Source organism: Silurus aristotelis (genome assembly GCF_946808225.1).
Source record: "Silurus aristotelis genome assembly, chromosome: 6".
Classification (NCBI taxonomy): domain Eukaryota; kingdom Metazoa; phylum Chordata; class Actinopteri; order Siluriformes; family Siluridae; genus Silurus; species Silurus aristotelis.
In genome coordinates this window covers 25,317,237-25,329,736 of record NC_139579.1, presented here as the reverse complement: position 1 = coordinate 25,329,736, position 12,500 = coordinate 25,317,237, and the positions used below count along the sequence as shown (strand labels likewise).

General features: G+C 36.8%; 1 protein-coding gene across 6 annotated transcripts in view; it reads right to left on the bottom strand.

Moving 5' to 3' along the window:
- The window catches only part of paplna (papilin a, proteoglycan-like sulfated glycoprotein), a 30,123-nt gene that overhangs the window by 15,928 nt on the left and 1,695 nt on the right, over positions 1-12,500 (bottom strand). For 2 of the 6 annotated variants that reach the window (XM_083543915.1, XM_083543914.1), the window contains 12 exons: positions 10,248-10,294; positions 10,097-10,160; positions 9,624-9,727; positions 6,067-6,127; positions 5,357-5,459; positions 4,669-4,799; positions 4,061-4,184; positions 3,898-3,978; positions 3,411-3,583; positions 3,176-3,299; positions 2,880-3,006; positions 1,749-1,820 (listed from right to left, as the gene is read on the bottom strand). In XM_083543915.1, the coding sequence (XP_083400041.1) occupies positions 1,749-1,820; positions 2,880-3,006; positions 3,176-3,299; positions 3,411-3,583; positions 3,898-3,978; positions 4,061-4,184; positions 4,669-4,799; positions 5,357-5,459; positions 6,067-6,127; positions 9,624-9,727; positions 10,097-10,153 (1,157 nt within the window). In that variant the 5' untranslated portion in view covers positions 10,154-10,160; positions 10,248-10,294. Of the gene's footprint in view, positions 1-1,748; positions 1,821-2,879; positions 3,007-3,175; positions 3,300-3,410; positions 3,584-3,897; positions 3,979-4,060; positions 4,185-4,668; positions 4,800-5,356; positions 5,460-6,066; positions 6,128-9,623; positions 9,728-10,096; positions 10,192-10,247; positions 10,295-12,500 lie in introns of all 6 variants that reach the window. The other 4 variants (XM_083543919.1, XM_083543918.1, XM_083543916.1 and 1 more) reach the window with 3 other exon arrangements.

The window sequence follows — 12,500 nt, the reverse complement described above, 5'->3', positions numbered from 1 at the left end:
AATAAAGATTCAGTGTTTAAAAAATCATCAAGAACGGTCATGGTTTATATGAATCAACAATTTTCCAGGTTAATCATCTGATGAACACTATACGAGAAAAGGTTACAATTCAAGTTAAGTAAAGAAACTGATTTTTTCAAGCATAGTTTCAGTAAAGCATCAAACAGCAAAGTTCCAGGCTCTGCCACTGCTATAGATGTGAGATAATATTACTTATGGCCTAGGAAGTGTGAATGGATAGAATGGAGTGGATAGAATACTGCATACCCCCTGAGGTTATACAGTGGTTATTAAATAAGAAATGTTCATGAATGAATTAGATTGAGGCAATACATTGTTCTCATCTATCTGATCTCATCACAGATTATTTAAGTTGTGGCCACAAGATATCAAAGTTAGGCCAACATGATTTAGCATGTTGGAGAAGCATCATACTTAGCATGTATTTAATTATTTGGTGGAGAGAAACGTATACACATTTTTCAGCCTAATGCTATTCCTGTAGCATTACCAGTGACTCTAGTACGTAGTTATAATTGATTTCTAATTTTTCTAGATGGCATTACATCAATCCCTCCATGATTTGTTTTCTTTAGCCACAATGTTCGAATTGAATCAAATTTCTTTTTGCATCACTTATTTAAAACATAACAGTCACCATGGGTAAGAATTTTAAATAATCTTATATGCTCTTATATGCGAAGAAACCCTAGAGAGTATATGTGACATTTTGTAATTGTGAGTTAAATAAGTGTTCTAAACAAAGTCTAAATAATGAGATACTACTACTATGTCATAATAGTCTACAAATAACAAGTTAGTAAGTAAAAATAATTAGTGTTTCACCATAATTTGAAGCTCAGGGCTCCTCTACTATTAACCTGTGCCTGTGTTAAGCTTAATCGGCAGCCTCAATGCTGTAATTCATGGCCATGCCTTATAAAAAAATAACCACTAAAGTCTACAGTAGATCTGTAGACTACAGTTTCACAAAAAATACACCAAAAAATACTGTCCCTAAAGCCCCATAATCACCAGAACTATTTCAGTTGGCATTTCTATAGCACACAGACAGCAACCCAGCTCAGAGCTTAAAGGCTGGTTTTCATAAGTTATGCACAGGCCAATGATATGGCTCATAATACAAGGATTACATAAGCATACTGTAAGGAGAAAAAGCATTCCTGTTCCTCTTAATCAGAGGAAACATTCCATAAGCAGTGGGAGTAGGTGAAAGCTCTGAGCTGGACAGTTGCCCCAGGCCTTAGTTCATCTCCACATGTGGAAGAACAGGCACTTGGCTAATAACTCTTCGATGTTGTATTGAAAACATCAATACAAACAGAGCTCAAACACGTGTGACTTGTGTGACTACTCATTAAACCATTAAACATATAAAGTGATCATGGCAGTGTCTTTAGGAACTATGTCATGGCTTTAATAAGGTTTATGAGCTCTTGGGGAGATGCTATAGAAGCATGGAGAATGTGTAAAAGAGTGGTCCATGGCTAACCCTAAACTCATCTCATTTTCTAGGAAGCTCTGTAAATACTAAAAGTTTATGAGTCCTTGAAAGCCTGGCATCTTGACATGGCATGAAAGAGACTTCATATGTGCAATGGAGAGATATAGGGTTACAGCCATGAACTCATCAATCCCTGAAAAAACCCTGAAGCCACCTTTATTTCGACATCAGTTAGTGTTTGAGATCGCATTCTGCTGCTGTGGCTTTCCTCATGCTGTGTTACCTGTACACCTGCACATAGACATGTCTTGCTTCCTTGGGTGTCCATATTTGTGGTCGATACACATACGCCATCCTTATAGAAGGAGCAATACATCAAAAGATTTCTTAGAAAAAGTGGTTCACCACTAATGACAGACAATATCAGTGCAGTAACTTGCTTAAGTTATCATTTAACATATTGTGTAGTGTTGCACTCTGGAAATAAAGAAAATTGATTAGACCAATAGAACATGTTTAATATAGATATAGACAATATAGATATAGATATTGATATAGTTATAGGTTTTTTAATGCCACATTTATATAATGTTAATACCTTTGGCAATTATGTGCAATAATTTTAGTGCTATAATAATAATAACAATAATATCAATAATAATTGTGCAATACACATGCAATTACACAGGGTTTCTGCAAGTCTGCAAGACCTTTTTAAGACCATTAGGAATGAAATTTAAGACCTATATCACAACATAAAAAAACACATACACAAATACGTTGATAGTCAAGCCAAGTTTCACTACACTTCTCCATAGCTGAAAAATAAAATCCGTTTTATGTCTGTGGTACAAGCCAATCCATTTGTAGTCGCAATACAGCGAATTATATTTGGACTAGCAAAAAAAAGAAATACAACACCTTTTCAATGAGCATTAGCGATAGCGTTATATGGACACCAGAAAATTTAAACCTGCTTAATAGTTTTTAAGACATAGAACAGCAAAATTAAGACTTTTAATGGACTACATTTTTAGATTTTAGACTTTTTAAGAAACCCTGTTACACATACAATAACTTTTATAACTATATCATTGTTTTCTGACTTGTTTTTCTGCCATCTGTTTCACTGCTGCTACACATTTCATACAGTATATTAAAGTAAGATTGGAAATTCATTGCTTGTACATCGTCTATACTTAATATATAACATAATATGTATATAATATTTTACTTCACTTTAATTTTACTGTGAGCAATTGCAACCCAACAATTTCTCTGTGGATCAAAAAAATATTCTGATTCTGACTTTATTTATTGGCAATACAAAAATGTTAAAGCTGTGAATTGGTGTAATTCTAATTGTCATTCAATCACATAATTAGGTAAACAGGCTACTAGTAAAATCACCTACCTGCGGGTTAGGGGACACTGTTGTTCATTGCATGTACGGTTATTGAGAGGTCGAGGCAGAGATGCGCACAAGTAGTCAGGGTAGGCTTCATTATCAATAGTGCAAAAGACCAGACGGGACTGGTAACCTGAACAGAGGCATGAAATTCTCAGTAAAAATAATGAATGAATCATGTTCAACTCTAATAACATCTAATTTTTTATTTTTTTAATCAGACAAGGATTTAATTTTGACATGCTCTGACAGATACGCTCAGATGGCCATAATGTTCAATAATGCTGAAGTTTGATTCTGACCAGAGCCACATTCCTTGCTGCAGGCAGACCAAGATCCATAGCTCCAATAGTAACCCTCTATTGGGTGGCTGATAGGAAGGTAATACTCGTACTCAATTCCTTGGTTGAGTTCTTGAGTGATGAGCTGAAAAAAAAAAAGAAAAAAGTCTCAACTCTAGCAAAAGTTTGAGGTCATTCCTAACATGAATGACTGTCAGGACATTTAGACTTCCCTTACTTGGTAGAACGCTCTCACCTCAATCACCAAAGGCTCAGTGGTTGGACCACGACCAGTGATGGTCTCAGGGGACATTTCCCCCTCTGTTCCTCTCTGGTAGTAAAGCATAGTGCCAGCAATAGGGGTGCTCCCTGAGAATTCGATTACCCAGTGCCCATTAAGGTAGTATTCACCACGCAAGTTCTTGATGGCTGTAAATTTTCACAATGAGTAAGGAATACGCTACAAAATATTCTAATACTACAAACTAGATTCTAGCTTTAAAAGGGGTTAAACTTTTCTGTAAAGATTGTTGGAAACAGCTTGTATATAACCACTTCCAGTACTACTACAAACATCAACAATATTAATATTACTTTATTTCTACCAGGGCTGCTACTACACACACATAAAACAATAATTGAACTATAGCTAGTAAACAATTTAAACATTGGGTATGCCATTCACTTAAGCTGTATGGCGTTAAAAGTGATTTCAATGCAGCTAAATTCTCACACACACTCACCCAAGTAGTTACGAGTAGGTACAGTCTCAATGATACGGATGCTGGTGGCACCAACAGGGATAATGAACATTTGATTGTAACCTAACAAGAAAAAAAAAACATTTAATGCATTTGCCACCACAAAACTCTAGCAATTAGAGATGTGGTTGTGTGTGTGTGTTACCTTTGGGTAGATCTCGCATGGAGAACGTGTTCCTGATAAAGTTGCAGGTCTGACCATTCCCTCCACACTGCAAGCATGCGTCCTCCTGCTGCCCAGAGTCCAGCATGCTGTCACAGCCTAGACGCTAGTGTGCACAGTAAGGGTTTATTTAATTTCATGAATTTGTATTTGTAGTTAGATGAACAAAAAGACACTGAGTTGGTATTGGTGGGGGGTGGGGGGGTGGCTGGGGGATGGGTTGATGTTGATGAAAGACAAATGATAAAATTTACCTTCTGAATCACCTTATTATACCAAATTAATATCTAAAAAGTTATTATTAATTGTGCTAATCACTTAGTTTTCAAACATTCAGACTAATGTATAATAAATTATATTTTACAAGTCAAATTTAAATAAAGAAAAATTTGTGCATTACATGTTGATTATTTATTAGAATAGATTTTCATTAAAGATTAGAATTCTTTCATGTTTTTTGTGTGATATTAATTAATTAAGATCAAAACCAAAACCTTTTATCCTTCAACAAGCATACCAATTAACAATATTTTTAAGACTTAAACTAAGAATAAAGCACTATGGGTGGGTATTGAGTCACCGATTCTCACCCTGCACACTCCTTCCACACAGATATCATTCTTTCCTGGGTGACAGGATGTGCCATCCACTACCGAGCTCCGGTGACGGAAATAGAAGTTCTCTCCTTTGGGGATGCAGTTCAGCTCACACTGGTTCTCCGCTGGAGAAGGTCAGACAAAATGCAAACACAAGAGACAATTGCTAATATTTATGCTTGGAAAAAAAATGTGTTCAAAATACATGAAGTAATAAAAAGGTTTTGCTACATTATGAAGTCCAGGGGGAAAAATACAAGAAGTCAAGTCAAGTTTATTTCTATAGCGCTTTTCACAACAGACATTGTCTCAAAGCAGCTTTACAGAAATCAACAGTCAAGGTGAATGGTGTGCATTTATCCATGATAAATAAGAAGTAATTGAAAGATTTTGTTACATTTTGAGATTCTTAGTAAGCAGCTATCATGGATCAAATTTATATTCTAACAAATCAAAACAAAATCCCACAGCAATTAATGTCCTTTGGCGCTTGAGAAGTTAATGTTCTCAGCAGGTTTACATTTCTCAAGATGGGAATAAACAAAACCCTTGCGCTTCTGGGAACAAATGTTCCCATAAGCATTAAAGTACTTTGAAAGACAAGTAGAGACACTCCGAAGACACTTCTTAGTGTAAATACTGTGCAGTAAAGCCTTGAGAGCCTTGAGAGTCAAATACACACCTCCATAGTAAGCCAACCATTTGTAGTGCTTTCCATGAAAATCGCTGCCGTCAAACTGAGCGCACTGCTCCTCACGGAAATCTCTGGAACCCTCAGGGCAGTCCTACCAAGCAGCATAAGGCAAATATATAAAACAGGAAGCGCAAAAAGACTTTAAAATTTATAGAGGCCTACACACAGAGAGACTTAAAAAGATGAACTCTCTCTGATGAAGAATCAAAGACAAAACTTAAGCAGGCAGAGACATGTCTACATGTTTGAAATGTGTAAGACATACAGTGGAGTTCAAAACTAGAGACCACTAGTGAAAATAAAGTAATTCCCCGCTTTACCGCGGTTTAAATCTCATGCCCCGGAATTGCATTTGCGACATAACTAATTTGTTGCTGATTTCCCCAGTCTAGCACGATAGACCAAAAACTTATACGGAATTGTTTTTATGGAGTTTCATGCTAAAGTAATAAAATGTATTAAAAAAACGTAACCATTTGGAACGTAACCACCGCGATAAACGGGGGATTACTGCACTTCTATTCTTCAATATGAATATTTAAATTCATTTCAGAAGTGATATGTTCTGCATTTTGCTATAAGGACAAAATTTGTGAGCAGTGAACATGAAATATTTAAGACACAGAATGTTTACTTGCTTTGTTTAAACATTACACTGGACCCTACTGTATATACATATTGGTTCAAAGACTGTATACCTGAATATTGCATGTGCGATAAGATTTATCTGGTCCTACACAGCTGCGGCCTCCATCAGTCCTGAAAATAGAGATGTTTACACATAAAGCAACATATATACAGTATATAATATATTTAGTAGTGCTTGTCAAAAGTAAAAAAAAAAAAAAACCTAGACAGTGGAGAGTGAAAGACTGGAAGAAACTTCCGTGGACAGAGAGGTTCAAATTGGAAATTTTTGGCACTAACAGAAGAACTTTTGTAAGACAGATAAAAGGAGAAAAGGTTGGGCAACTTATTCCGAGTGAGAAGAATACTGAAACAACATTGCTACTGTCAGGGTACAGCCTGCCGCACCTTCCCTCAAAACACCGCGCGCTTGTACCGAGTCTCCATCATACTAAGTACCGGCACCTGGCGCCGATTACTATTCGGCCCTATATCAACGCCCACTCTTCCCACAGTCATTGTCCGTTCTACTACTTCACAAAGGAGAACATACCAGGACTACTCTTGTGGATATTTCACCCTCATTGGGACTTTTCCTATCTCGGGGTTTCCGAGATTCCATGGACTTTACCCTTCCTAAAGATCCCCTCGCATCATAGAGACTCTTACGGTACTATTTGCTCGGTGCCAGTGTATATGGGCTTTCTGAGTGTCGTCATTAAAACCTTGGACTTTGTTACTTCGATTTTCGACTCCGTTTCTCTGTACTGTGACAGCTACTATTCCATATTAAACACCATGCAATTCTGTCTGGACTGCCACTAATTGGAATCAATTTAACAATATAACAAAACAATGACCCAATGCATGCGTCTATTTAGAGAGCACACAGTCCACTGAATTGATATCATGGCCTGTCCAGTAACCACAAATAACTCTTACTGAAGTGCTCTAGGATGAACTGAATTGCAAGGTCAGAAGAAATATCCAACCAGCAAAGAACATATTTAGCAAATGTTACAAAAGGGCTGGCAATGTATTTCATCTAAATGTTTGAAGAAAATAACTGTCCAGATGCCAAGAGTGTTTAAAATTGTTAATCATGCTAACAGAGGATTTCTCAGTGAAGAAATAAAAAAAGTGGAACATTTGTATATATACTATATATAGTCAGTCTGGTATGCTAGTGCTACATTAAAGCATACAAAAGCTTGCATAAGTATTCACTTTCGGGCAACCTAACCTACAATATTGAGGAGAAAACTTTTAAAAGTATTCACAAATATAAAATATAAATATATAAAGGTCTTAAGACTGCAAATGTATTCACTCCTATTGCTGTAAAGCACATAAATCAGGGGTGGAATTCAACTGTGGATACAGACTTACAAAACTTTTTATTTATGCAATCCACTGAGTGCAGGTACACTCCAAAGAGCGGTGTTTATATTTTATACAATTTATAATTATGAGATTATATTTTGTAATGGGTGTGGTGTGGTTCTACATACTGTCGAAACATGCAAATACACACACACACACAGATGTCTGTAGCAAACAGAGAAATCTAGGATGTAACTGTTTATATGAGTAAGTGAAATTATATTGGATGTATGCTTGTCTTGGATAACATATTATAATTGTCTATAAGACTGATTACAGCCCAACTGAAAATTTTTATTTCATAATTCTTAAAGGGTAGTCTGGTGACTCCAGGAGAATGGGAATCCAGGGTTTTTAATTCCGTCACATTGATGATTCATAACACTGTGTTATTACTGTGTTCTTATAACTGTTGGCAGATGTGGATTAAAATGAGCAGACCTAATTAACTAGGTCAACATCAACAAAATGCCAGTGTGATCAATACGTGTTGAGTGTTTCAAAACTAAAAGCTTCATTTATTGTATTGCATGTACTCGTGGGTTAGAGGTGCTGCTCAGTGGATAAGATGTTGAACTTCTGATCTGGTTTAAATTTCAGCACCAAAAGCTGTCACTGCTGGGCCCTTGAGCAAGGCCCTCAATTGCTAAGTTGTATAACTGAGAAAGGCATCTGCTAAATGCCATAAAAGTAAAGTAAATGCTCTGTTTACTATCCATGCTGTAAGTAACCATAGTGAGATTAGGAAGGTTTTATAGTAGGAATTGTCATTTTGATACTGAAACAGATTCCGATCATAGTACCGATACCAATACGGATTTTGACAGCAATGTCGATACTAAATCCTGTACTGATTTCCGAAATGACTTGGAAAGGGAAGGACAGCAACAAAAAGGTTGCCACACTTCCCCACAGATCCAATTCCCGCTCCTCTCTTTGCTCCGTATCAGTAACCTAGCTGTAGACCCTAGAGCTATAAGAGCAGAAAATACATTGTACCATAGTTGTACATTATGCTTGTGAAATAAATAACACACTTAACATAAATAACACTTAATGCTGTAGGATCTGTTTCTAAAAGTCTGTGTATGTGTGTGTGGCAACATGAAGTTTTGGGTAACTGCTGTTTTTTTTACCATTAGTTTTGCAATGCCTCTTTTCGTGAATCTCTGACACATCTGTATGTCGACACTATACAATCTTTCAGTTTATGTGATATTTAAAGACATACACACACACACACACACACACACACAGACACACACACACACATACAGCTACAAACCCAGTGGCTTAATCCTAACAGGCATCACTTAATCAGAGGGCAGACCACATACCAACTGGTCCCATTGAATTTTTTCTTTAATAAGGAACCAGTTTTAACACAAACAGCAATTAAACTGCTTTTTTGAGCTTTGAGGTTCATGTTACAACATTAATCTTAGAAAGGAAGCACAGGTTATTTTTACCGGTGATTCAGAAAGACCATTTACTGTAATATACGCGACTACAAAAAGGGAAGGGAAGTGCTTGATTGACAGGCACGATGGCTCCTCCTTAAATGCACTGTGCTCATCATCAGATGCAAGAGGGAACATGCAAGCCAGATTCCAACTCGGGCAAGATTTATGGGCACAACGCTATGATGAACTCACAGAAGCGTTTTCAAATCGCAACTTTTAAAGACTGCAACAGTGACAGTACGATCAAAACAAAACTTGTTAACAAGCACCAGGGTTCCTTTAAAGAAATAAAGCTGCTGATGTTATTACTCGGTTATATATCTGAAAGAGTTTTGTGGAAGGTCTATGCAGAATGTAGAAATACGCACGAACTTCATTTCTTCTTTAGAAACTTGCAATGCGTATTCATTATTATGTATTGTAGCCAGGAAACGCCTGCCTTTTATCTTACTCCACATTCAACCCTGATGAAAAATGAGCTCCGGGAAGCAGACAAAGGATTTGAGGACCTTAGGTCATTTTAAACAACATTTTTTTGTTTTCAGAAAGCATGCATGAGTCGAGTGTCAAAGTCAGAGAATCTCAAAACATGCTGTCATACGATAGTTCTATTTTTTTATGTCAACTTGGATGAGGTGGAAAAATAAACATTTCAAAAATATGTCCTTAAAAACAAATGTGTGCCTGAGGCTGCAATGACACACCCAGGGATCTTTCTCCAACATGCAGACATTTACAGACACAATGCTGCCCAATTATGTGCATGAGAGCCGTCTGCTTACCGCTGACTCACACACTGTCTCGTCCTCATGGTTACACCGATGCCACACGAGCGGCTGCACTCGCCATACGGCCCCCATTCGCCCCAGTAATCAGCACTCGGCACCTAAAACGCAACGATCACTTTGAGGTTATCATGTGCATCATTAAAAAACCAAAAATACTTTCATTTGACCAGTCCACTGCATTTGAAGAAATATCATCATAGTAGAAAATATCTATATAATTATTTTTGAAGATATTTCAATACAAAAAGGTTACAATTTAAAACATTTGGCCATCAGCTGATACACAAGCCAGAACACACCACACGCAATTTATGCAGGTAGTAACTACACTTGTTAAAAGACGTGAACAAGATTAATGGCATGTCAAACATTTGCCATATATATATATATAGCTTGAAACAAAGGCAAATTTTATTGGAAACTTCTACCATGACTCACACTAGTTTCTAATCTGTCACATCACTCACCATGAACACCGGAGCCAAAAGCATCTGCATGGAGGCCACAGCCAACAGCAGCTTCATCGTTTTACTACAAAAGATAGACAATCCTTGAAGAACTTCTGTTAAACATGAATCACAAAAAAACTATAATGTGTAAAAACGAGTATCAGTTTACCTCTATTTTACCCCCACAGCTTGTTAATCTGTCATGCACCCAAAATTCTGTAACAGATAAGATCAAAATGGAACATTTGCAACCTTTTGAATGGGTCACTTTCAATATTAAATGTCACAAAGCAGTGCAGGCTTTCACAGAAAGGAGTTTTAGACTGACTGTTCAATTTCAATGCATTTTCCTATTTCTTATAAAGTATTTATTAATACATTTGAGCAATGTATTACAATGAGAAGAACCATATGCAAAAGGGAACCCATCCTCTTCTAGGCGACATAAAATTATGCGAGTGTAAATCATTATACTGTCATAGCTGCATATTATAGAAAATGTGCAGGAAAGTGCAGAAATGTGCATGCATTTTGCGGTAAAGTCCTGGGATGAGCACAGAACAGTCCTTCCGATTATAGCCTTGGATATAGCCTGCAATGTTCTTCAATACCTATCCATGCTGAGTTTATCTAGTGAAACATGGGGGGGGGGGGGGGGTACTCTGTGTTTAGGACATGCACATCTTTAGGACCGGAAAAAGCATCGAAGTGTCAAACAGAAGGAGAGCATTTGGATGCATGTAGGAGGAGATAAGAGAAAAAAACACAAACATATGCAGATGTATAAATACAGAGAGAGTTTTACTGTTGGTCTGTTGTGGTAGTAGTTTCGGGCTGCTAAATGTATGTATATATATATATATATATATATATATATATATATATATATATATATATATATATATATATATATATATATATATATTTTTTTTTTTTTTTTTTTTTATATATATATATATATATATATATATATATATATATATATATATATATATATATATATATATAAAACTTTCTTTTCGGCTTCTCCCGTTAGGGGTCGCCACAGCGGATCCTCCGCACGTTTGATTTGGCACATGTTTTACGCTGGATGCCCTTCCTAACGCAACCCTCCCCAATTTATCCGGGCTTGGGACCGGCACTAAGAGTGGCTGGGGATAGTTCCCTGACCGGGAATCGAACCCGGGTCGCAGCGGTGGGAGCGCTGCATCTTAACCACTAGACCACCAGGGGACATATATATATATATATATATATATATATATATATAAACGACAAGCCCCTTACTTTAACCACCACATGCACACATATGTCCAAACACATGTTTTTTAGAATGACAGATTTAAGGAAAAACACCACAAGCTACAAGAGCAGCTTTAATGCAACTTGCCATTAATTCAAAAAGTTTCATGCTACTGTAGTGGAAGAATATCTATCTAGCAATAAATATGTTTCCCTAATCCCTGTATGGTAATGCCGGTCAACACCCTCTAAAATCTTCCATAAATCTTTCTTGAAGTTAATCAGATAAAAAACACAGCTTGTCATGTTAGTAAGAAACCACAAAATCCCTCCATGCATGTTGGAAAGCTTAAAGGAACGTCTAAAGGAACTGTTGCAAAGCTCTGACATGAAAAAATCCTTCCAAAATGCTTCCTCACAAAAACAACCTTAAACCTTATAAACAATGATGTTTTTTTATTTGTTTTTAATTGCCATCCACCATCCACCCTCTGCCTTACAGATGTGCTTTTATAGAAAAATAATAACACCTAAACAAGCAGATGTCTGAACTCATCATACATATAAAGTTGCTTATATTATTATGAGGGTCAGATGCTTTTATGTTATTCACGACGATGGAGAACTGGACTGTTTTTGCTAAACGTTCCCCTCCATCACAGGCACACCCCTGTAATGGAGGAGAATGTCCCTCCACTGGTTACCAATACCCCAGTAGAGTAGCAAATTTTCATACCAATGTTCAAATTAGATTCGCATCACATTAGACACGGCATAAAGGCACTCGATTGGCCCAAATGATAATTGCATCAAATTTTGTTACACTTTTATGCATGACTTTAAAAGCAATTCAAGCACTCACATGGCATAGCCCTGCTGATTTAAGCATGAATTTGGGGAAAACCAAACGGCTAGAATACACAAATTCAGAAGGAAAAAAAAAAAAAGCTTCTAAGAGACAGTTTGAGGAGGTACCCAAGCTGCTGCTGCCAGTGTGTGCATGCTGATGCCTGTCAGGTTTCATCTTGAGGTGTACTGGCAGTTATTAATATTAGGGCCTGGGAGATATGAAGTTTGGTATTCCAGAAACTGTGCATGTATTGTTAGTGAATATAGCAACTGTTATATTTGAAGGTTGCCTCTTCAGTTAGGATTCAACATGCATAATTCCTAATCTGGA